At 46.3% G+C, this 22,067-nt stretch overlaps 3 protein-coding genes across 3 annotated transcripts; 2 read left to right on the top strand and 1 right to left on the bottom strand.

Annotated features, from left to right (window-relative positions):
• Positions 1 to 539: 539 nt before the first annotated feature.
• Positions 540 to 1,724, bottom strand: MYCTH_102510 (uncharacterized protein; the record flags this gene model as incomplete). Its single annotated transcript, XM_003664290.1, has 1 exon — positions 540 to 1,724. One exon carries the CDS (start codon positions 1,722 to 1,724, stop codon positions 540 to 542), a length of 1,185 nt encoding a protein of 394 aa, XP_003664338.1.
• Positions 1,725 to 2,354: 630 nt separating this feature from the next.
• On the top strand, positions 2,355 to 3,690 carry MYCTH_2307068 (uncharacterized protein). Its single transcript, XM_003664291.1, has 2 exons — positions 2,355 to 2,655; positions 2,724 to 3,690. The coding sequence occupies exons 1-2, from the start codon at positions 2,497 to 2,499 to the stop codon at positions 3,588 to 3,590; spliced, it is 1,026 nt and encodes a 341-aa protein (XP_003664339.1). The 5' UTR covers positions 2,355 to 2,496; the 3' UTR covers positions 3,591 to 3,690.
• Positions 3,691 to 6,479: 2,789 nt separating this feature from the next.
• On the top strand, positions 6,480 to 12,133 carry MYCTH_2307069 (uncharacterized protein). Its single transcript, XM_003664292.1, has 3 exons — positions 6,480 to 9,086; positions 9,213 to 11,560; positions 11,668 to 12,133. Exons 1-3 carry the CDS (start codon positions 7,031 to 7,033, stop codon positions 11,695 to 11,697), a joined length of 4,434 nt encoding a protein of 1,477 aa, XP_003664340.1. The 5' UTR covers positions 6,480 to 7,030; the 3' UTR covers positions 11,698 to 12,133.
• Positions 12,134 to 22,067: the final 9,934 nt, after the last annotated feature.

Raw genomic sequence — 22,067 nt, forward strand, 5'->3', positions numbered from 1 at the left:
AAAAGCCGAGTAGAGAATGGCTTAGGTCTTGCCGGAAAGATTGCACAGAGTCTCGAGAGCTTGATGGAACCAGCGGTGGGGGAAACAAAAGCAACAAACATACGGCCTTTATTCCCGTTGCCATTTTGGATTGTTGCCAACAGAGCTGCCGGATTGTTCACATAGCGTCCTGGGATAATAAGAGTCTGCGAGTTGGCTAATTAGCAGTTAGCTAGATATATACAGCGTGTTAGTATTGGCGAAGAATGATGGTGAGCACACCGTTGCGTTCCACGGCCGCTTTTACCTCTCATCTTTGCTTTGCCGTTTATCAGCTTTGGCCGTAGCTTGCCTTTTCTCACCACAGTTTGCATTTTCCCTTCCCGGCCTTTTTCATTTCAATGTTCTTTGACCCCCTCTCCCACTTTGACCTAGACTAGTTTGGAAGGCAAGCGCACACTTCTCTGCATTAAACGTAGGGGGTGGGGAGCCTCGGGGTTTGGGGGGAGGGTGGCAGATGCTATTCGAGGTATCTGGTCCACGAGGGGCGCAGATTCTCCTCACCCAGATATTCCTTCCTTACGAGAAGGTCTGTGACTCGACAAGCTCGGGTCCCTCCATCGGAACCACCAGTTCACAGACACGTTCAGGTCACCTCTCTGACCGCCCGTGCTTTCGACGCTGTGCCACCATCCCTTGGGAATCAACAGCATGTCTCGGGCGTTTACCGTCGTCTCAAGAATCGACTTGGGCGCACCCGGGCCCCATACAGCCTCGTGCCACGCCCGGCGTTCTGCGCCATTCATCATTTCCTCGTCCCGAATGGTGGCGCTGGCGCCGGGCTTCCCTAGTTCTGTTGTGACCTTCCTGAACAGCTGCTCACCGGCCTCCGGCGGCAAGAGCCTGACCGTCTTGGAGCCGACTAGCTGGCAGAACAAGTTATCGTTGGGGTCGCGGTGCCAGGGCGTGAACGTCGGTTGTAAACCGAGCCAAAGGCTGCTGCTGTAGATGTCGCATACAAAAGGAACTTCCGGGGTAGTCGGAGCCGCGAGAAGCTTGGGAGCGGCGACGTCAGGTCGAAGACGAGGGGGCAGATCCGTCAGGGGCATTTGGGCGACGTAGAGCCTCCCGACTGGTTTGCACCCTTCTGGCCTGGTTTGGTTGTATTTCAGAACGGCGTCGAACAAGGCTAGTGGCGCACTGAATTGCATGAAGTCCTTTATGAGCCGGCCGTTCTCCCGCCGTATTTGAATCTCATGAGCGGCCCACGACTCCAAGGCGTATGAAAGCGCGGGGCTGTGTTGTTTCTTGCTGATCCAATGCCTGAATTTAATCCAGGACTCATCTTCTTCGAACGGCGAGCCATCCTCTTTGCTAATGATGAGTTCATAGGGGACATTGTGGTGCAGCTCCGACCTGAACTCGGAAGACAGGCATGTCCACTTCGTCACTTCGTCTCGTACGAACCATCTGGTCAAAGCTGAAAGTTCGGCCGCAAGATCGAAGGAGCTCTCGGGATCTAGTGAAGAGCGCGGGTTGGCTTGGTGCCGGATGACAATGGCGTTGACGCGGTCTTTGGCAGTAGCCGCGATGCGCCGAAATTGCGCCGGAGTCACCTGGAAGTCGATCTCCTCGACCCGTTGGCGGAGTGCCTGTCCACGTCTTGCGCTAGCCGAAAAATGTCGTTTGGCGGCAAGCAGCCGCATGGAAGGTGCATAATAAGAGCGGGTTGTGAGGTGGAGCATCGGCAACCTCGAACCGGCGTTTGGAAAGCGGCATCGCTGACGGATTCGATGCTTCATTGGCCAGGGACCAAGGGCCTGAGCGTGTCACAGCATTCGAGGTAGAATAACGCGGTAGCACGTGCAACCGTGTGCTCTTCCTGCAGCGAGCGGGCCAAAATAGCTTCCATGGAATAGTAATCCGTACGGAGTATGGATTATTTTACGGATTATTCACTAGTGTCTTCGTACATACCTGATAAGCAGTTATGGAGGAAGTACAGTACTTCGTACCTTACTTTATCTTTGCCAATCGAGGGGTGGTGGGTGCACGGACCAAGGGCGAGCCCCATCGAGCAGAAATCGGAACGCTCAAGCTCTGGACTGCCGAGCCAAGAAACGCTGGGTCACGAACACCACCACCTCGAATTATCTTCCAAAATCAACGATCTCCATCGTGGACTGCGCAAGCCAACTGGCGCCGCACCAATAGAATCCTACTCTCGGATTGATCATGCCAGCATCATAGAACGGCCCAGCTGTCTACGCGACGGTCGAGCAAGCGGAATTCCGCACCGAATCCCGGCTGAACCCCTCCATTTCGACGGACCCCCTTCTCGCTTCCCGCACCCTACGCAACCGAATCCGAACAGTTCGCGCCAACCGTGCTGGCTGTCCAGCGAGGAAAGATCTTGTCATTCCGACCCCAGCCGGTGTTTTTTACGTGCCGCTGCGCGAAGAACTACGCTCGCTCGGGAGTGACAAGTTCTTGGTGACGATCGAGGAAGCCATCAAGATGTCGACGTCTTCTGGACCCCCAGAATCGTGGATCTCGTCATTCTGCTCCCTGCTCGGCCACGAGTACTTTGCCGAGGTGTCGGAGGAGTTCATTGAGGATGATTTCAACCTCACGGGCCTGCAGAACCAGGTCGCTATGTACAAGGAAGCGTTAGAGGTATTCTTTGCCTTGGGCCCTGCCGTTTGTGAACAGTCTGCTGATGTCAACCTTGCGCCGCCGCCCAGATGATCCTCGATGTCGAGCCGGAGGAAGATGACGACGACGATGAGGAGGAAGAGGAGGACGAGGAGGACGCCTCGGGCGACGGGCGCGAAGGCGCCGGGGGGCGCCAGAGGAGGCATCACAGCCGCGTTGCGAGTGACTTGTCGGTGATTGAATCCTCCGCCGAGATGCTCTACGGGCTCATCCACCAGCGCTTCATCTGCTCGAGAGCCGGCATCCAGCAGATGTCGGAGAAGTACGACCTGGGCCACTTTGGCGTCTGCCCGCGGACCAACTGTAACCAGACTCGGACGCTTCCCGTCGGCCTCTCCGACATACCCGGCGAAGACACGGTCAAGCTGTTCTGCCCCTCGTGCCTCGACGTCTACGTCCCGCCAAACAGCCGCTTCCAGACGGTGGACGGCGCCTTCTTCGGCCGCACCTTTGGTGCGCTCTTCCTCCTCACCTTCCCCGAGTACGACCTGTCGCGGTCGGCCGCCGAGACGGCGTCCAACCTGGGCCGGTCGGCCGAGGAGCAGGGCATGGTCAATGGCATGTATGCGCGCAACATCGCGCCGGGCCTCGGCCGTGGCAAGATCTACGAACCCAAGATCTACGGCTTCAAGGTATCCGAGCTGTCGCGCGCCGGGCCGCGCATGCGCTGGCTGCGTGACAAGCCCGACGACGTGACGGTCCTGGACGAAGCCCGCCGCTTCGCCGAGGAGCACGGTGCCGATTCGGACGACGACGACGAGAGCATGACGCACAGCCGCCGGCCCCCCACCGCGAGGAGACGCCGGCCGGGGGGCAACCCGGCGCTGCGCCAGCGTCAGGGGCAGAACGGGAGTCCGATGAATGTCGACACTAACGGTGCCGAGTCGGAGCTCTAGGCGGATGACGGGGTATCACTGCAAAGGAGCACCCGTGGGCAGGCCAAGCAAACAAGATTTCTGACGCCTCTCGGGGGATTGCAATGGTTTTCTCTTGGGGCTGTCGTTTTATCCCTGTCCTCCTTCGTCCCCTCCTAACTTAGCATTATCGGCGTTCGTGCTCTTTGTCCTTGGGCTTCTCTAAGATGGGAAACGGTATGTCATTGCAAATGGTTGGGTGGGATCGAACTTAGCCAAGACACGGACGGGGACGATAGGGTGGACGCGTAGGCTTGTTGGTGCTTGATTATTTTGTCACTCTCCTCCCTTCCGCGCCCTACAAGCGGATGAATTGTCGAATGATACTTGGATGGTCGGTTCGAACGAGCGCCAAAATGAAGTAGGGCGGCGGTGGGGCGGAGCTTAGATCTGAACTTGATGCAGTAGACTGCGGGAATGCAATTGTGGATCAATCTTTTCTTCTTTACCATGTCTGCGCACGCAAGCGCGCCGTACTCGGTAGTGTACACCGAATGGTATGGAGATCACCCTCGTCTGGATCCTGCCTTCGAAGTGAGATTGCAGGGGAGCCGCATCGAAGGTGCCGTCTGGGACCGGGCACATGCAATACCGCAGCGGGCGGTTACTCAGTAGTAGTAATAGTATGTGCCCCCCCGGCAGAACAAATGGGTCTTTGCGGGGAATGTGTCTCTGCGGGAGCCCTGTTGCAGAACCACGGACCTGCTGAAGCATCATAATTATACTGCAATCTCGTGGTGTGGCTGACCCTTCCGTTCGCCGTATGCCATACATACTGCATAGAGGCGTATTCATTGTTTCACGTAGTGCCGATGTGGTCACATTGCATGCTTCTGTGCACGTGTAATCTGCTTCATACATACAAACAGGTAACCAACTGTCTCGGTTCTCGACCATAACGTACTTGATTGGATAATCAGCTACTCCGTGGCGTCCTTGTTTCTGCCCTTGCAGTTAAGGAAGGTATGTTTTTTTAACTCGCGTTTTGCCTTGAATCTAAATAGGTATGCTTCCTACTTGGGGTTCAAGAAGTCGAATTGTATCCCGCTTACTATACAGATACACGAGCATAGGAACGTACTGTTCAGCGCATACTTTGGATTCAATGCTGCATGCTGTACGGAGGTAATATAGTGTATACACTACTACAGTACGGAGTACTCCGTACTGTAGTAGTATTCCGTGCAACTGGGAAAGGCTTTTTCAGTCCCTCCACTGAGAAGTGGAATGTCGCGTGGTCTGGATCATCAAATAGTTAACTCGAAACCGCTTCTGATTGAAGGGTTTCGGTTAAACTCAGGAGGAATACGAAGTAGAGAGGAGAAGTGGTTTGTCAACTGTGAGTCACGACAAAAGAGGTCCAGTAGGGATCTCATTCCCCGCCCTTCCAACCACACCCGCCGTAGAGTTAGGCATGCCACTATACTAGAAACGGCTAGAACCTCTCAGCTGGCGGTTAGGGTCAGGGTCAGAGTTAGCGTCAAGGCTATAGTTTTTATTGATTGAGAAGAAGTTTGAATTGATTGAAGCTTTTTTTGGATATGGAAAAAGTGCGTAAGATCGAGTGTTACTTCGAAATACTGAGCTGGTTTGTTGAGATGAATGTTGACGTTGGGGGTATACGTACTCGTATAGGTATGAAAAGTCTCCACTGGACCTCTTTTTCCATAACCCAACTAGGTATGGATAACATGCCAGGGCGTGGCAATTCAGTCCGCCGCCAGTATGTTCCTTCCCTTTTTGGCAGTTATCATTTCACGCCGTCGAATGCGTTGGAGGATGCGGCTGCCGGGAGAGCCATTGGTAACCTGTGGTATGGGAGCTGATTTCAAGCCCACCAGCAGGAATCGGGCGCACACTTAGCTGGGAAACGTCTGTTCTCGGTGCCTTCCGATCGTGACCGAGCTCAGGCTGAACAATAATTTTATCCTTGCCCGACACCAGGCTCTCCCCCCACATTCATCTCCTTTCGGATCCTGCGCCGTGCTGAAGGTCCCACATTCTCAATCTCCCATCCGAACTCCGCGGCATGACTTACCGGCTTCAAAGATGGCCCTTCTTCAAAAGTGTACGGATTACTGTACGGAGTACGGATTACTGTCTACAGATTCCCAAGTACCATAGTAGACGCTGTCATTCGCGGTATACACAAGTCATCAACGATCAATAGTACTCGTACACCGGTTACACCAAATTGTTTCGCCAGTGACCCCGGTGGCGGCTCCCTCACCTGGACGCCTCAATCATCTTTCCTTGCAGTAACATAAACGGCAACATTTGCGATATGCGCTGCGTCTCCAAGCACATCCACAGACAACCTGCACTGATGCATGCCGTGCCGCATCCACATGCAGGTTCGCTCCGCCCCGGTTTCCGTTGCATCGACCGGGATGGCAAGGAGATGTCATGGCCCTCTGGGAATATCCAATGAAGCAACCATGGCCGGGACCCTCCCCCCACATCCCGGAATGAGTCGACGGCAGCGCCTGCATTCTCCAACGTTCGAGTGTTCCCCACCCCGCCCTTTCTCGTTCAACAAATTCCTCATTAATAACCTACAAGCACCTATGGAGTTCCTAGTAGCTCCCTCGCCACGCAGCGTCGGCTCTTGGGAGGAAGTCGGACCAACGAAGCACGGCCTGCCGATGGCACTTCTTGAGATGCTAGGTAACAGGTAGTTGCTAACGCACGTCACTTGCGGAGTTTCGGCTCTGTCCGTGGGATATCCGGGCTCATATCCGAGATCCGAACACGGGATGCCCCGCGACCAACAGGTGCCGGCCGGGGAGGGGGGGGGCAATGGCATTCTCGAAAGAAGCCTCAGGGGTCCCCCCCGAGATCTGGCACCCCATCCCAGTGGAGACCGCCCGGAGAAAACTAGAACGGAGATAACTTTGTTAGCGCCCTTCGACCACGAGCCGCAACCCGGAGCAGGTGATGCTGCCATGTAGGATTGGTAATGTCCAGGATTTGCCAAGAATCCTTCTTTGTGTGTTGGTTTTTCAAGCCCCATCTTAATATTCCCTACCCCCTCCCTGTCGAGACGGAAAAATATTCCGTGCCTCTGCCCTTCCCTTCCTCCAGAGCGTCTTCGTTTCCTTCCGTCGCAAGAGCACTGCAACCAGACCGACGACGCCCGGGGCACGGAGGAGAGGTACCCTACCCTCTTCATCCGCTCTCCACTGCGCGTTATCCCCCCTCCCTTCTTTGTAACATTGCCCGACCGGCCTATACTGTTATTTTCCATAATTTTGCCTCCTTACGGGATACCGCTTTTTATTTCCTGGCTGTGTAATTACATTACTTGGTAAAGATTTTCGGAACGTTGCTTCCAGATCGGAGCGGCCGTCGATCACCGCCTGGAATCACTACCGACCCTTACGGCTCGGTAAACATCGCGGCTGCCTCTCTGGAACGCCACCATGGAGACCGTTTCGGAAAAAGCGGGCATCGAGCCGGCGGCGAGGCAGCTCAGCACCTCATCCCAGTCTCGGCCTTCCACCTCGTCGACGGCTCGTAACGCGGAGGATCTTGTTGAAGAGGCTCGCCGGAGCAACCCCAATGGGACGACTCGGGCGACTGGCATTTCCGTCCAGCAGGCCGAGGCCGACTTTGCTGAGCTCCAGCGCGAGCTCTCTCACATGTCTCGTGTGAGCCAGAGCCGTGGACGCGGAGACAAGGACAAAACCCAGCTCGAGGATGGGTCCGCCGACTCTGAGGACACGTATGAACCGTTCGATCTCGAAGCTGTTCTGCGAGGCGACCTGGACGCCGAGAGGGAAGCCGGAATCCGGCCCAAGCACATCGGCGTCTACTGGGACGGTCTGACGGTCAAGGGCATCGGCGGGCAGACCAACTACGTCAAGACCTTCCCCGACGCCTTCATCGACTTTTTCGACGTCATCACTCCGGTCATGCGGATGCTCGGGCTCGGAAAGAAGGGGACTGAGGCTACCCTCCTCAACAACTTCAGGGGTGTCTGCAAACCAGGCGAGATGGTCCTCGTCCTTGGCAAGCCCGGGTCCGGATGCACCACCTTCCTCAAGACCATTGCCAACCAGCGGTACGGGTACACGAGTGTGACCGGCGAGGTCTTGTATGGCCCGTTCAACGACAAGGAGTTCCGTCAGTACCGCGGCGAGGCCCTCTACAACGAAGAGGACGATGTCCACCACCCGACCCTCACCGTCGAGCAGACGCTCGGCTTTGCGCTGGATGTCAAGACCCCGGGCAAGCTCCCCGCCGGCCTCGACAGACGGCAGTTCAAGGAAAAGGTCATCACGATGCTCCTGAAGATGTTCAACATCGAGCATACTCGCAAGACCATCGTCGGCAACTCGTTCGTTCGCGGCGTTTCCGGTGGCGAGAGGAAGCGGGTCTCGATTGCCGAGATGCTGGTCAGCAACGCCTGCGTTCTCTGTTGGGACAACAGCACCCGCGGCCTCGATGCCTCGACCGCCCTCGACTTCATCAAGTCTCTGCGCATCCAGACCAACCTGTACAAGACGACCACCTTCGTCTCTCTGTACCAGGCCTCCGAGAACATCTACAGCCTGTTCGACAAGGTCATGGTCATTGACGAGGGCAGGCAGGTGTATTTCGGGCCGGCTTCCGTGGCCCGAGCCTACTTCGAGGGGCTCGGCTTCCTCCCCCGGCCCAGGCAGACCACCCCGGACTACGTCACCGGATGCACGGATGCTTACGAGCGCGAGTATCAGGAGGGCAGGTCCGCCGAGAACGCCCCGCACAGCCCGGAGACCCTGGAAGCGGCCTTCAGGGAGTCCAAGTTTGCCAGAGACCTGGACGAGGAGATGTCCGAGTACAAGAAGAAGCTGGCCGAGGAGGCCCAGAGGTACGAGGACTTCCGCGTCGCGGTTCGCGAGCAGAAACGCCGTGGCGCCTCCAAGAAGTCGGCCTACTCAGTCGGCTTCCATCAGCAGGTGTGGGCGCTCATGAAGAGGCAGTTCCTGCTCAAGCAACAAGACGTCCTCGCCCTCGTGCTCTCCTGGCTGCGCAACATCATCATCGCCATCGTCCTCGGTACGCTCTATCTGAACCTCGGTCACACGTCCGCCAGCGCCTTCTCCAAGGGCGGCCTCCTCTTCATCTCGCTGCTGCACAACGTCTTTAGCTCCTTCTCCGAACTGGCCGGCACCATGACCGGCCGTGCCGTCGTCAACAAGCACCGGGCATACGCTTTCCACCGACCTTCGGCGCTCTGGATCGCCCAGATCTTTGTCGACCAGATCTTCGCCGCCACTCAGGTCATGGTGTTCGCCATCATTGTCTACTTCATGACCAACCTGGCCCGGGACGCCGGCGCCTTCTTTACCTTCTACCTGCTACTCCTCTCGGCCAATATGTCCATGACCTTGTTCTTCCGCATCCTAGGGTGCATCAGCCCGGACTTTGACTACGCCGCCAAGTTCGCCACCGTCGGCATCACCTTGATGATCACCACCGCTGGTTATCTCATCCGTAAGTCATTGATTTTGTGCATGCACTCACCCCTTGCCCACCTCCCCGCCCCCCCTTTTCCTCCCTTCGGCGCGGAAGACGTTGTGGTTTGACTGACCGTTTTCCCCCCCCCATTTTCCCCAACAGAGTGGCAATCCGAAAAGGTGTGGTTGCGGTGGATTTACTACGTCAATGTTGTCGGTCTCACCTTTAGCGCTTTGATGGAGAACGAGTTCTCGAGGTCCAACATGACATGCACGGCCGAGTCGCTGATCCCCGCGGGTCCCGAATATACCGACATCGATCACCAAGTTTGCACCCTTGCCGGCTCTCGCGCTGGTACGCTTGAGATTTCTGGCAAGGATTACATCGAGAAGGGCTTCTCATACAAGCCCGGCGAGCTGTGGCGCGACTGGGGTATCGTCGCCGCCATGATTGTCTTCTTCCTGTGCCTGAACGTCGTCGCGGGCGAGCTTGTCCGACACGGCATGGGGGGCAACCAGGCCAAGGTGTTCCAGCGGCCAAACGCGGAGCGCAAGAAGCTCAACGAGGAGCTGCTGCGGAAGAAGGAGGAGAAGCGCAAGGCCCGAGGCGAGGAATCGGACACGTCTGACCTCAACATCAAGTCGGAGAGCATCCTGACGTGGGAGAACCTCTGCTACGAAGTGCCCGTCCCCGGCGGCACCCGCCAACTCCTCGACCACGTCTTCGGCTACGTCAAGCCCGGTCAGCTCACGGCCCTGATGGGCGCCTCGGGAGCGGGGAAGACTACGCTGCTGGACGTGCTTGCCGCTCGCAAGAACATTGGCGTGGTCACCGGCGACATCCTGGTGGACGGCGTCAAGCCGGGCAAGGAGTTCCAGCGTGGCACCTCGTACGCCGAGCAGCTCGACGTCCACGACCCGACGCAGACCATCCGCGAGGCCCTCCGGTTCTCGGCCGACCTCCGCCAGCCGTACGACGTGCCGCGCGAGGAGAAGTACCGCTACGTCGAGGAGATCATCGCGCTCCTGGAGATGGAGAGCTTTGCCGACGCCGTCATCGGCACTCCCGAGGCCGGCCTGACGGTCGAGCAGCAGAAGCGGGTCACGATCGGCGTGGAGCTGGCGGCCAAGCCGGAGCTCTTGCTCTTCCTCGACGAGCCGACCTCGGGTCTCGACAGCCAGAGCGCCTTCAACATTGTCCGCTTCCTCAGGAAGCTCGCGGCTGCGGGCCAGGCCATCCTCTGCACCATCCACCAGCCGAACGCGGCCCTCTTCGAGAACTTCGACCGCCTGCTGCTGCTCAAGTCGGGCGGCCGGTGCGTCTACTTTGGCGACATTGGCAAGGACGCGTGCGTGCTGCGCGACTACCTCAAGAGGCACGGCGCCGAGCCCAAGGAGACGGACAACGTGGCCGAGTTCATGCTCGAGGCGATCGGCGCCGGCAGCTCCCCGCGCATCGGGAGCCGCGACTGGGCCGACATCTGGACCGAGAGCCCGGAGCTGGCCAACGTCAAGGAGGAGATCTCGCGCATGAAGGAGGAGCGCAAGGCGGCGGGCGCGCGGCGGAACCCGGACCTGGAGAAGGAGTACGCCTCGCCGTTCTGGCACCAGCTCAAGGTCGTGGTCCGCCGGGCCAACCTCGCGCACTGGCGGACGCCCAACTACCTCTTCACCCGCCTGTTCAACCACTTTGTCATCGCGCTCCTGACCGGCCTGACGTATCTCAACCTCGACGACTCGAGGCAGTCGCTCCAGTACAGGGTCTTTGTTATGTTCCAGGTCACCGTCCTGCCGGCCCTCATCATCCAGCAGATCGAGGTCATGTACCACGTCAAGCGGGCCCTCTTCTTCCGGGAGCAGTCGTCCAAGATGTACAGCTCCTTCGTCTTTGCCGCCTCGCTGCTCGTGGCCGAGATGCCGTACAGCATCCTGTGCGGCCTCTCCTTCTTCCTCCCGCTCTACTACATTCCCGGCCTGCAGACCGAGGCGTCGCGGGCGGGGTACCAGTTCTTCATCATCATCATCACCGAGATCTTCTCGGTCACGCTGGGCCAGGCGCTCTCGGCCCTGACGCCCTCGCTCTTCATCTCGTCCCAGTTCGACCCCTTCATCTTCGTCACCTTCTCCCTCTTCTGCGGCGTCACCATCCCCGCGCCCCAGATGCCGGCCGGGTACCGCACCTGGCTGTACGAGCTCAACCCGTTCACGCGCCTCATCAGCGGCATGGTGGTCACGGCCCTGCACGGTACCCCCGTCCAATGCGCCCCCGAAGAGCTCAACGCCTTCTCGGCGCCCGCCAACATGACCTGCGGCGAGTACATGCAGCCCTTCTTTGACCGCGGCGGGCCGGGCTACCTGGTCAACAACGCGACCCAGGACTGCCAGTATTGCGCGTACAAAGTCGGCGACGAGTTCTACGGTCCATTGGGGCTCTCCTTTGACAACCGGTGGAGGGACCTGGGCATTTACGTCGCGTACATTGGGAGCAATCTGATTATTCTCTTTGTTGCGGTAAGTATTTTGTTTTCGTCTTTCCATCTGACAAGAAAAAAAAGGATCTTAGACGAGGGAAGGAAGGGAAAGGGACAGTTATGCTAATACGTGTCAACTTTGTTCAGAGTCGGTTCCTCAACTACAACAAGCGGTAAATAATTGGCCGGGCGTTCTCGTTTCGGTAGTGGCCGCAAAAGCACACAAAAATCCAAAAGCGAAAAAGCACTTTCGATTTCCCCTCGGGGTAATAAAGGGGGTAGGGGCCCCTTGCCTGTCCATAAGGTGGCCTATTATCGTGCATTCCGAGCGACCCAACAATACGGGTAATAGACTAGGCAAGCGTTTATAGAGGTTATGGGGTATTGGTTAATTACGACACTCGATTCATTATTTTTTTCATTCACACACATACTTTCTCGAGGAACGAGAGAGAGTGGCGTGGTGATTCAAAAGTAAGATAATTATTGTTATATAGCATTAGATAGGTGACAGCGAAAGATGGTATTCTGGATCAAGTATGGGGACCATCAATGTTGCTCAAGGCTTCCACACTATCTCTCGCCTCTCTGTTCGTGATCACTTGCGATGATGACCTCGACTCTTGTGGGTGGTGCTCTGATACCGTGTTTTGCAACTGAGAGATGGAGTTTCTGAGAGGCCTTGGAAGATGCTCGCAATTGCAAGTGGGGAGATTCTAATCCGTCCTGCTATCACCCGGTTTTCTAATTTCTTTCTCGCACGATCTTGTTTTTTGATTGTCACGGACGGTGGCCACCTTGTCGTCCAGACGATTGTTGTCGGAAGCTGTGGAGCTTCCAAACGTATTAGCCACGCGTTTGCCACAGCTGTATGAGGCTGTTCAACGCTTTGGCCAGTCCCTTTGTCTATAAATACCACTCTTTTTATCTCCTTTATAGATAGCTTTAACAAGGCACTCTTTCCTTCGTACAGCCACCCACTACGGGCACTGCTTTCAACGCTCCCGGAAGCTTATCACTACGTTCGGCAGTTATGAGCCCGGCGCCTTGACTGCTCCTCTGCCGACGTATCTTTAATATCAGTGGTAGCTTCTTCTATTACGAACTCTCTTACCCTGCTTTAATACGCTTTTGACGACGCATCCGTCTATTATGTCTGAGATCCTAGTTAAGACTTCTATATACCTTATAGGGCCTAGTTCCTAGAACTTGTAATATATTGAACTGTAGTTATAGGCTAAATTTGTTAATATATAGGGATTTATTAACCTTAATAATAACTATAAGCTAGATCTAGAAGTTCTATAGTGCCTAACCTATAAGTAAGCTAGAGATAACCTTATCTTAGCTTCTTAAAAGTAACTCTAAGAAGGATTATTACCTTTAATATCTATAGATTTAATATCTTCTAATATAGCTATTATAGTTAAATTCGTATAATTATAAGACTCTTTTTATAAAGATATTATATATACTATAGACGTTAATAAGTAAATAGGATAGCTATAACACTAGCTAGTATATACTATAGATCTTAAGCTTTATAAAGCTATAAAAGTATATAGGAAGAAGGATATTTGTAACGAACCCAACTCAGACTTCTTCTAAAAGGGTTTAGACAAAGGTAGATTAAGCGGGATAAGCAGGCAGGTCGTCTAAGGGATTCGGTGAAGCCAAAGGGTTTACAACAACACTAGAGTTATCTCTTACAGTAATTAGCAATGCTTAGTATAGGTACTATAATTGTGATTGTTACCACTAGTAAACTCTTAGAGTCTACCTAACAAGTGACTAGCTAGCTATATATATACAATTATCTATCCCTCTTTAATAGTTATTACTAGTACTATTTCTCCTTTTACTCTATAATTCCGTGTTATCGACGGTAATATGTTATTATTACTAGTAAAGACCTTAGTCTTGGTAGTGATAATCTTCTGATTGGTCTGTCAAGTGATTAGCTGTCGGAATGTCCTGTGTCCTGGCTATAGCCTGCTAGGCCGTCTATGTGCTTATCCGTGATACGATACCCTTCCTTTAAGGCTTTTGACCTAAAAGCCCTCTTAGGCCGTTTCAAATAGTATTAACACCCTTTGCTTGTAAGTACTACATTTTTCCTATTTCTATGTTATAGTTACTATATTAATAAAATGCTAATAGAGAAACGGAAGTCGCTTTCTATATATTACTATACTTCCCTTGCTTAGAACATTGCTAAGAACGGTTTTATCGTTATACCTTGCTCTTAGTACACGTTATAAGGCCTTATCTATAAAATAATCGTATATATAAAGCGTTATAAGGCCTATATTTGTTAAGGTCATTCTTATAATAGCTCTAGCATCCTACTTTCTTCTTATAAGCTTGTCTCCCCTTTTTTTTTTTTTTAAGTGTAATTCCTAATGTTCATTCTAGTAGATTACATTCTCTAGGAGCAATATTATATTAAGGATACTAAACGTCGTACTAAACTTAAGCTAGATAAATCTTAACGCCATCTAGAAGAAGCCTAGTATAAGTTATCCGAAAAGCTTATATAGCTCTAGTATCTTTGTTAGTAGAAGGAGTTTTTAGTAAAGAAAGGTACTAATATAGTAGTATATAGTCTATTAACCTTAGACGAGTTAGAGGTAGTTAAGCGGTAAGAGTAGTAAGAGGCGCCTACTATACCCTCGTCAGAGATTAATAATGCCGTCGATACTATTAACTAAGGCGTCGTCTTTGGTTCTATCCTAGGTTTTTCTTTAGTCGATCCAGGTTCTACTAGTAGAACTATTCCAATTTCTTAGAGCAGTTTAGGTTTTTAATAGGTTCCTATAAGTTATCTTCTAGTCTAAAATCAAGCCATTTAACCAGATACTATAGTTCCCCGTTAATAGTATATAAATCTAGAATTTCTTTAACGTCCTATTCTTCCTCTTTGTCCTCTGCTTTGATATACGTGGTAACCTTAGCGTTCTTTAATGCTAGTTCGAGAAGTAAAATATAAAAAACATCTATCTATAGTCGTATAGATGACGGTAACGATAGTTGGTAGTTAGATGTCGAAATTCGTTCTTTAATAATAAAGGGTCTGACCTTTTTGAAGTCTAGCTTTATACTTAGTCGTTTGGTTTGTAAGTTTTGTATGATTAGGTAGACTTTGTCTCCCCTCTCTAGGCGAGGTCCCTTGAGCCTATATTTGTCGTAGTAGTTCTTTATTCTAGTCTTGATAAACTCGAGTTCCTTTTTAAGCTTTTTATATAGTATGTACATTTGTTCTGCTTTGACTACTACTCTCGGCACTATAACCTCTAATCCTTGCCTAAGGTCTGCTTTATATCTATAGTTTACGAAGAATAGTATAACTTTAGTTATTTCTATTAGTGTCGTATTATAAGCGAGTTATACTATTAGTAATAGTATAACCTAGTTATCTTACTAGTAGTTAACGTAAGAACGGAGATATTACTTAATAACTTAGTTTAGTTACTCTGTTTATCTGTCAGTCTACAGGTAATATGCTATTAATAGCTTGCTATTAATGCCTAATCGTTATATTAACGCTTACTAGAACTTCGATATAAACTTAGTATCTCTATCGGTGATCTATTCTTATAGCTAAGTATATACTAATATAACTTACTAATAGATTACGTCTGCTAGCTGTTTAGCTATCTAGGACTCCTTATAGGGAAAGAAGTATGCCTATTTAGTTAGGCGATCTACTATAGTAAGAATACTATCGTAGATTATTCCTATAGCTGTGTCCTTAGATTCTAGTAGCTTCGTAATAAAGTCTATTATAATTAAACTCTATAGTTTCTTAGCTATTAGCAATGGCTAAAGTAGCCTATATAGCTTATGTCGTGCCGTTTTGCTTCGATTGCAAATGTCATAGTTTTATATAACTTCCTTAACTTGTGCCGTTAACTATAGAAAGTTATAGTGTTTCCTAACTTGTACAATAGTCTTTGTAACTCCTTTATATCCTCCGAGTTTTGACTTATAGAGTTCTCGAATTATTTATAGCTATTAATCCCTATTATAGATATATACTTTGCCTTAGTACTAGAGTTTCCTATCTCTTTCTTCTACTCTATTAGGTATTAATGGTCTAGGTATTACTTAATATTATACCTTGTTAATTCTTTCTTCTTAAAAGATTATATAACATTCTAGGAATAAGTCAAGTAGATCATCTTCTATAGGTATCTACGTTTTGTAATATAGTATTTTGTCTATTTATTCCTTAAACAATAGTAGTATTATTTCTATTCGTCCTTCTATATGATCTGTTTATTAGCTTAAGATGTCCGTTCGTACGTTCTCTTTGCCCTTCTTGTAGCAGATCTTAAAGTTAAATTCCACGAGGAATTCTACCTATTATATTTATCATCTATTAAGCTCCTTTGTCGTCGTAAAGTATCGTAAATTCTTATAGTCTATATATACTTATACTAGTTTAATCGTACTACTAAGGTATAGTCGCCATTTCTTAAAAGCTTCGATAATCGTAAGTAATTCCTTGTTATAGATTAGATAATTAAGATATAGTCTATCGAGCTTCTTTAAAAAGAAGGCTATAGGATGTAGCTTTCCTTATTTGTCTTGTTATCCTAATTGTCCTCTAATGGTATAGTCTAAAGCGTCCGTTTCTACCTTAAATGGCTTCTTAGGATTTGGTAATACTAGTACTAGATCTTTAGTAATAGCGTCGCGGATCTACGTAAATGCTTGCTTGTACTATTCTTTCTATTAGAATTTAGTGTTCTTCTTTATAAGTTTATATAAAGGTCGTACAATTGCTCTAAAGTTCCTAATAAACATTTGGTAGAAGTTTACAAATCCAATAAAGCTTTATACTTCTATAACTAACGTCGGTTATAGCCAATTCTTAATAGCTTTAACCTTTAAAGGTTCTATCCGAATTTGTCCTAGGGATATTTTATATCCTAAAAATACCGTTTTCCTAACGTAGAATTCGCTCTTTTCCTTATTAATTAATAGTTTATACGTATATAGCATGTCTAGCACTACTTTCACGTGCTTCCGGTATTTATCTATCGTCTTAGAGAAGATAAGTATATTATCGAGATAATATACCGTAAATTTATCGAGAAAGGGTTAGATAGCTTAATTAATCAGGGCTTAGAACGTTACTAGTGCATTTGTAAGTCCAAATAGCATAACGAGGTACTCGTAATAGCTATAGGGTATTCTAAAGGCCGTTTTCTACTTATTGCCTTCTTTGATCTATATATAGTTATAGGCCAATAGCAAGTTAAGATACGTAAAATATTAGGCTTCTACTAACTAATCTCAGAGCCGTAAGATTAGTAGTAACGGGTATCGGTTTTTTATAGTCTGTTCGTTAAGTTACCAATAGTCAATATATAACTATAGCTTTCTATCTTTCTTAGGCATAAATAGGACTAGGTAGCCTGCTAGCGATGTCGACAGGTAGATATATTCTCTTCGAAGGTTCTCCTCCAAATATCGCTTAAGTTCTTCGTTCTAAGTCTGGCTTATATAATAGATCTTAAAGAACTTTAGTTATACTCCTTCCTTAAGCTTAATCTCGTAATCCTATAGGCTATATTCTAATAGTCCTTCTAGATATTTTGGTTCGAATGCTAGGTATCCTTTATATTCCTTTGGTACTTCCCTAGTCTTATCTTATCTCCCGGTTTTCTAATAGTATATAAACTTGGTTCTATCTATAGCAATACTAGCGATTTCTCTTATCTTAACCTACTACTCTAATTACAGTGCTCTACATTTGTCAACAGAGAGAACAGCTATTAGCAATTTAGCTCGTTCTTTCTATTATAACGTTAGTATCGTTATACCGCTTCTTTTAAAGTCTATAGTAGTCTGCCTACTATTGTCTATCTCTTATAGTAGATCTATAAGATATGCCTTCCCCTAAGTATTATCTGCTCGTGATCCTTATATACTCCTTATCTCGCTAGTTAAATACAATTCTATTTAGGGTTATAGGTAACTGCTATTCTTCTAGCTAATATCTAGGTTATAGTCTTTATACTATAGTAACCCTAATATTATATCTTTATTATTACCTATATCTATAATACTAAATATAACTACCATAGTCTTTCCTACTATAGTAATGTCAATTAGTTCGGTCTCCTTATATACCTATTATATCGGAAATAGCCCTTTGACTATACTATACTTTTACTTTATTCTCTAAGGTATCCGTAGCTAATTTATAAGCGTCGGTGAAATCAGGTTTATCTCTGCTTTACTATCTACTAGTATAAGCATTTTGTGCTATTTCCATTGTATTATTATCCATAGTCGCTTATCTTGCCGCCGTCGTCCAAAGATTATAGCGATTTCCTATGTTTCTACCAGGAAGTCTCGATATAGTGGTCTCTTGCGCCAGTTCTTCCTATACTACGCTACCACTCGCCGCTACATAGGCGTTAATGGTTTCCAGGCCCCTCGAAGGGCCCTAACCCGTTTCCTAGATCAGTATTAACCTCTTCGGTTATTCGGCTAATAGCAGCTTTATCGATCGTACTTATTTCCGTAAGCTATTAAGTACTTATAGCTTTCTACTATTAAGTCTGTTCTACTTCTCGTCATATATACCATAGCTTTATCTAAAGCTCTCGAATTCGCGATTTCTTTTCGTCCGCGTAATAAAGGCAATCGTTGCTCTAGCACGAGTCCTATATATCTTATCCTATTCTGTAGTACCTAGGCTAGGCTCGTCTTAGAACTATCGTAATGCCTTCTAGATTACGGGCTTCGATCTTCTAGAGCAATTCGGCCACTCTATTTCCTATATTATAGACCTATTCTATAGGGCGTAAGCTTCCGTCCTCATTTCCTTGTTAGGTTGGCTAGTAATTGTTTTCGAATTTATTATAGAAGTGGTATCGGCATCTATATACTATACATTAGAACTAGGGCACTTATATATATACCTCGTATTAAAGATATAGTTATATAACGTTACCTAGGAGGTATTAGAATTCTTTCTCGAATCCTTCCTATTATATATAGACTATGAGTACTCTAATGCTATAGTAGGAGTATTTCTTCTAGTAGCTTCCCTATATACGCTTATCTTTTCCGTAGTTTATATATATAAACTAGTATTCTAGGTTCCATATATCGTTACTACGTTACTAGTCGTCAAGGTACTTAATATAGCTATTAGACCTATTATATATTATAAGCTATCCTCCTTTAATGGTTTCTATAATATATCGGAGTTCCTTCGTTTTATCCCTTATCTTATTACTCTACTAGGCAAGTTAAATCAAACGTCCATCCTATTTACGTAGTTCTATATTAAGTTAGAAAACTTTATTATAGTACCATTTGATTTATTCCTAGAGGAATAGAACATTAGGTCTAGGTCTTTTAATTCCTTAGGTATCGGTTATCTACAATCTATCCTGCCTCTATATAATCGTAAAACCCTACTACCTCAAGGCTAGGAGAATCGAAATTGGTAGTATATACTCTCCTGCCGTATCCTATTTAGCAAGACCTGTCTCTAGGTCTATAGTGACTAGTTTAGAGTATAGTGCTTATTTATCTTTACTATTACTATCGTGTCCAAGACTATTTGTATTATTGCTCTTATCTTTATAGCCTATAGCCGCTACTTTGATAATATCTTTAGTAGTTTCGTTAATAGCCGTAATTTCCTTTCTAGAGATTATCTTCTATTCTTTCTTTAGGCTTTAACATTCTTACTTATAGTGCCCTTTCTTTCTATAGTTATAATAGGTAATATTAGACTTATCTTTAGTCATCTTCTTCTAGTCTTGCTTTTACGCTATATTTATATTTATAGCTCTAGGGTATATCTTATACAAGGTACTAACGTACGCTCGCTTTTTCTTATTATTAGCCTTAACCATAGTTTTATTTATTTAACCTTATTTCTATTACTCTTATATATAAAGTCGATTATTAATTCTAATAGCCTATATAATATATTTATCTAGAGTCTTAGGCTAATTATACTTATATAGCTTATCTTTAACCTTTTCCTTCAAGCTATTATAGAATAATTATATTAATACTTTATCGTTAAGCTAAGACTTAAGTATATCCTATCTAAACTATATAATATAAAAGGCTACTAACTTAGTCTATTAGAGATTAGCAAGTCTTTCTTATATATAAATCTTCTTATCTTTATTACTAAAAACCTTCTAAAGCTCTTTTTCAAAACGGTCGTAAGATCAAAAGACTACCTATATAAACGTATCTCGGTCGTCTTCGTCTTCCTTAGTAAAATAGTTATTCTATATAGGCTTAAACTATCTAAGTGCCTTACTCTCTAGTCTCGTAGCTATATAGAGGACTTTAGCTTTATTATCTAGAAACTTATTATCATTAAGCTAGAAGTAGGATCAGAGGTTTATTAGGAATCCTATAAGGTCCTCCTTAGTTCTTCTATATTTACCAGGTAGTTCGATCTTAATACGGCTCGCTTTAGCGCTCTCGAGTGCCTTAATTTTAGTATAGGCCTCGTTAATTAATTTCTATAAGTGCTTTTCGCCATTCTCGAGTTCCTTAATTCGAGCTTAAGCAGCCTTATCTCTCTAGTCTAACTCCTAGATTCGCTAATAGAGTTAACCAAGCTAGGCAAGCAGCTATTTGGCTATAATGTTAGTAGCCATGTTAATATTAAGGTCGAAGTCACCTCCGTTCTAAACTATAATAGAACAAAGGGAGTAGTAACAACGTATAACAAATCTAACTTAGACTTCTTCTAAAAGGGTTCAGACAAAGGTAGATTAAGCGGGACAAGTAGGCAGGTCGTCTAAGGGATTCGGTAAAGCTAAAGGGTTTATAATAACATTAGAATTGTCTCTTATAGTAATTAGCAATACTTGGTATAGGTATTATAATTATGATTATTACCATTAGTAAACTCTTAGAGTCTACCTAACGAGTGACTAGCTAGCTATATATATATAATTGTCTGTCCCTCTTTAATAGTTATTATTAGTACTATTTCTCCTTTTACTCTGTGATTCTGTGTTATTAACGGTAATATGTTATTATTACTAGTGAAGACCTTAGTCTTAGTAGTGATAATCTTCTAATTGGTCTGTCAAGTGATTGGTTGTTAGAATGTCTTACGTCCTAGCTATAGCCTGCTAGGCCGTCTATATACTTATCTGTGATAATATTAACCTTATTAGGGGGATTATCTAGGTACTTTGCTCTATATTTATACTATTCATTATAATGCTCTATACGATAGTTACTATATAATATATAACTAGTCTTAATATAACTAAGCATTTAGGAGTTAATCTATAGCGCTAGATTTATAACTTTAATATTACCTTCTAATAAGCTATCTAATACGATATCTTAGAAGTATAGGGTATATAAGGACTTTATACCTTTCTTGATGCTATTACTATATATATCCTACTAACCTAGGTAGCAAATAAAAGAATAGAAATCGAGCTTACTAATGGCATAGGATAGCTACTTCCGGAGCTTAGTACCCTTATTACGATAGCCAAGATCCTAATTAATAATAATATATAACCTAAAGTCTCTTAGAAGTATAGAATCTTCTTAATAACTTATATACTAATACTTTTTATAGCTTAGAAGAGTGGTAAGGAAAGAGGTAGAGACTTATATAGAGACTCTTATAATAGTTAGCAATATAATATAAGATGTCCTTATAAGTATCTAAGATATCTATAGGATCTAGTAGACTATCATACGCTTAAGTAAACCGTCTATAATAATAAGTAACGCTTATACCTTTTTAATAAAGTATATAAGAGGATTCGTTAGGAGCTTGATAAGCTAAAGTAGGCTAGATTAAAAAATTAACTTATTACTAAGTAGGGGGAGCTATTCTATTCTAGGTAGTTAGGAGTAGAATACCCTAGTTTCCTTAATACGTTAATTATTAGCCTTTAGCTACTTAGTAAGCTCTTAACTTACTATAAGGTATTTAGTATAGTCGCTCTATAATGCTATCCTCTTTTAGAAAGTACTTTACTGGACTTATATAGCACGACCTACTTAATTAACAATAAGAAGTTCCTTTTACCTAAGACATTCGTTAAGGTAAAAGATCTTAAGTTTATTAAAGCAGGTATAATAACCTTCCCTATTAGTAAGAGGGGTACTTAGGTAATTAAGAATATTCTAGATAGACTATATAGATTATATACTAAGAGCCTAACGCTTAAGGATATTACTATTGTCAAAGGATTTTATATTAATATTATCTTAGAAGCTCTATTACTTAAGGTAGGCACTTAGTACTATAGCTTAGATTGCTTACTACGTTTCGGAACACTAGAAAATAACGTTATACTTCGTAAGTTAGAATGTAAGTATAATTTTACCTTCCTTAAATATAAGCCACTTTCCTACTACTTAAGCTTCCTAGACTATATCTTAATTAGTAAAGCAGGTATTATAAATGTTTATATATTCTTATAGAACGTGTTCACTATATGTAGTAAAAGGTCCCGGATGTAAGCGTTACCTATTATAAGAGAGGATATTAAGGATCTTTAGTACTTAAGAGC

This window comes from Thermothelomyces thermophilus, chromosome 4 (assembly GCF_000226095.1).
Source record: "Thermothelomyces thermophilus ATCC 42464 chromosome 4, complete sequence".
Taxonomy (NCBI): domain Eukaryota; kingdom Fungi; phylum Ascomycota; class Sordariomycetes; order Sordariales; family Chaetomiaceae; genus Thermothelomyces; species Thermothelomyces thermophilus.

Bases quoted from the DNA above. Each gene is read 5' to 3' on its own strand.
- MYCTH_2307068 (XM_003664291.1), top strand. From the start codon at position 2,497: ATGTCGACGTCTTCTGGACCCCCAGAATCGTGGATCTCGTCATTCTGC. The intron at 2,656-2,723 runs GTATTCTTTGCC...GCCGCCGCCCAG, and splicing joins TGTACAAGGAAGCGTTAGAG to ATGATCCTCGATGTCGAGCC.
- MYCTH_2307069 (XM_003664292.1), top strand. From the start codon at position 7,031: ATGGAGACCGTTTCGGAAAAAGCGGGCATCGAGCCGGCGGCGAGGCAG. The intron at 9,087-9,212 runs GTAAGTCATTGA...TTTCCCCAACAG, and splicing joins CACCGCTGGTTATCTCATCC to AGTGGCAATCCGAAAAGGTG. The intron at 11,561-11,667 runs GTAAGTATTTTG...AACTTTGTTCAG, and splicing joins TGATTATTCTCTTTGTTGCG to AGTCGGTTCCTCAACTACAA.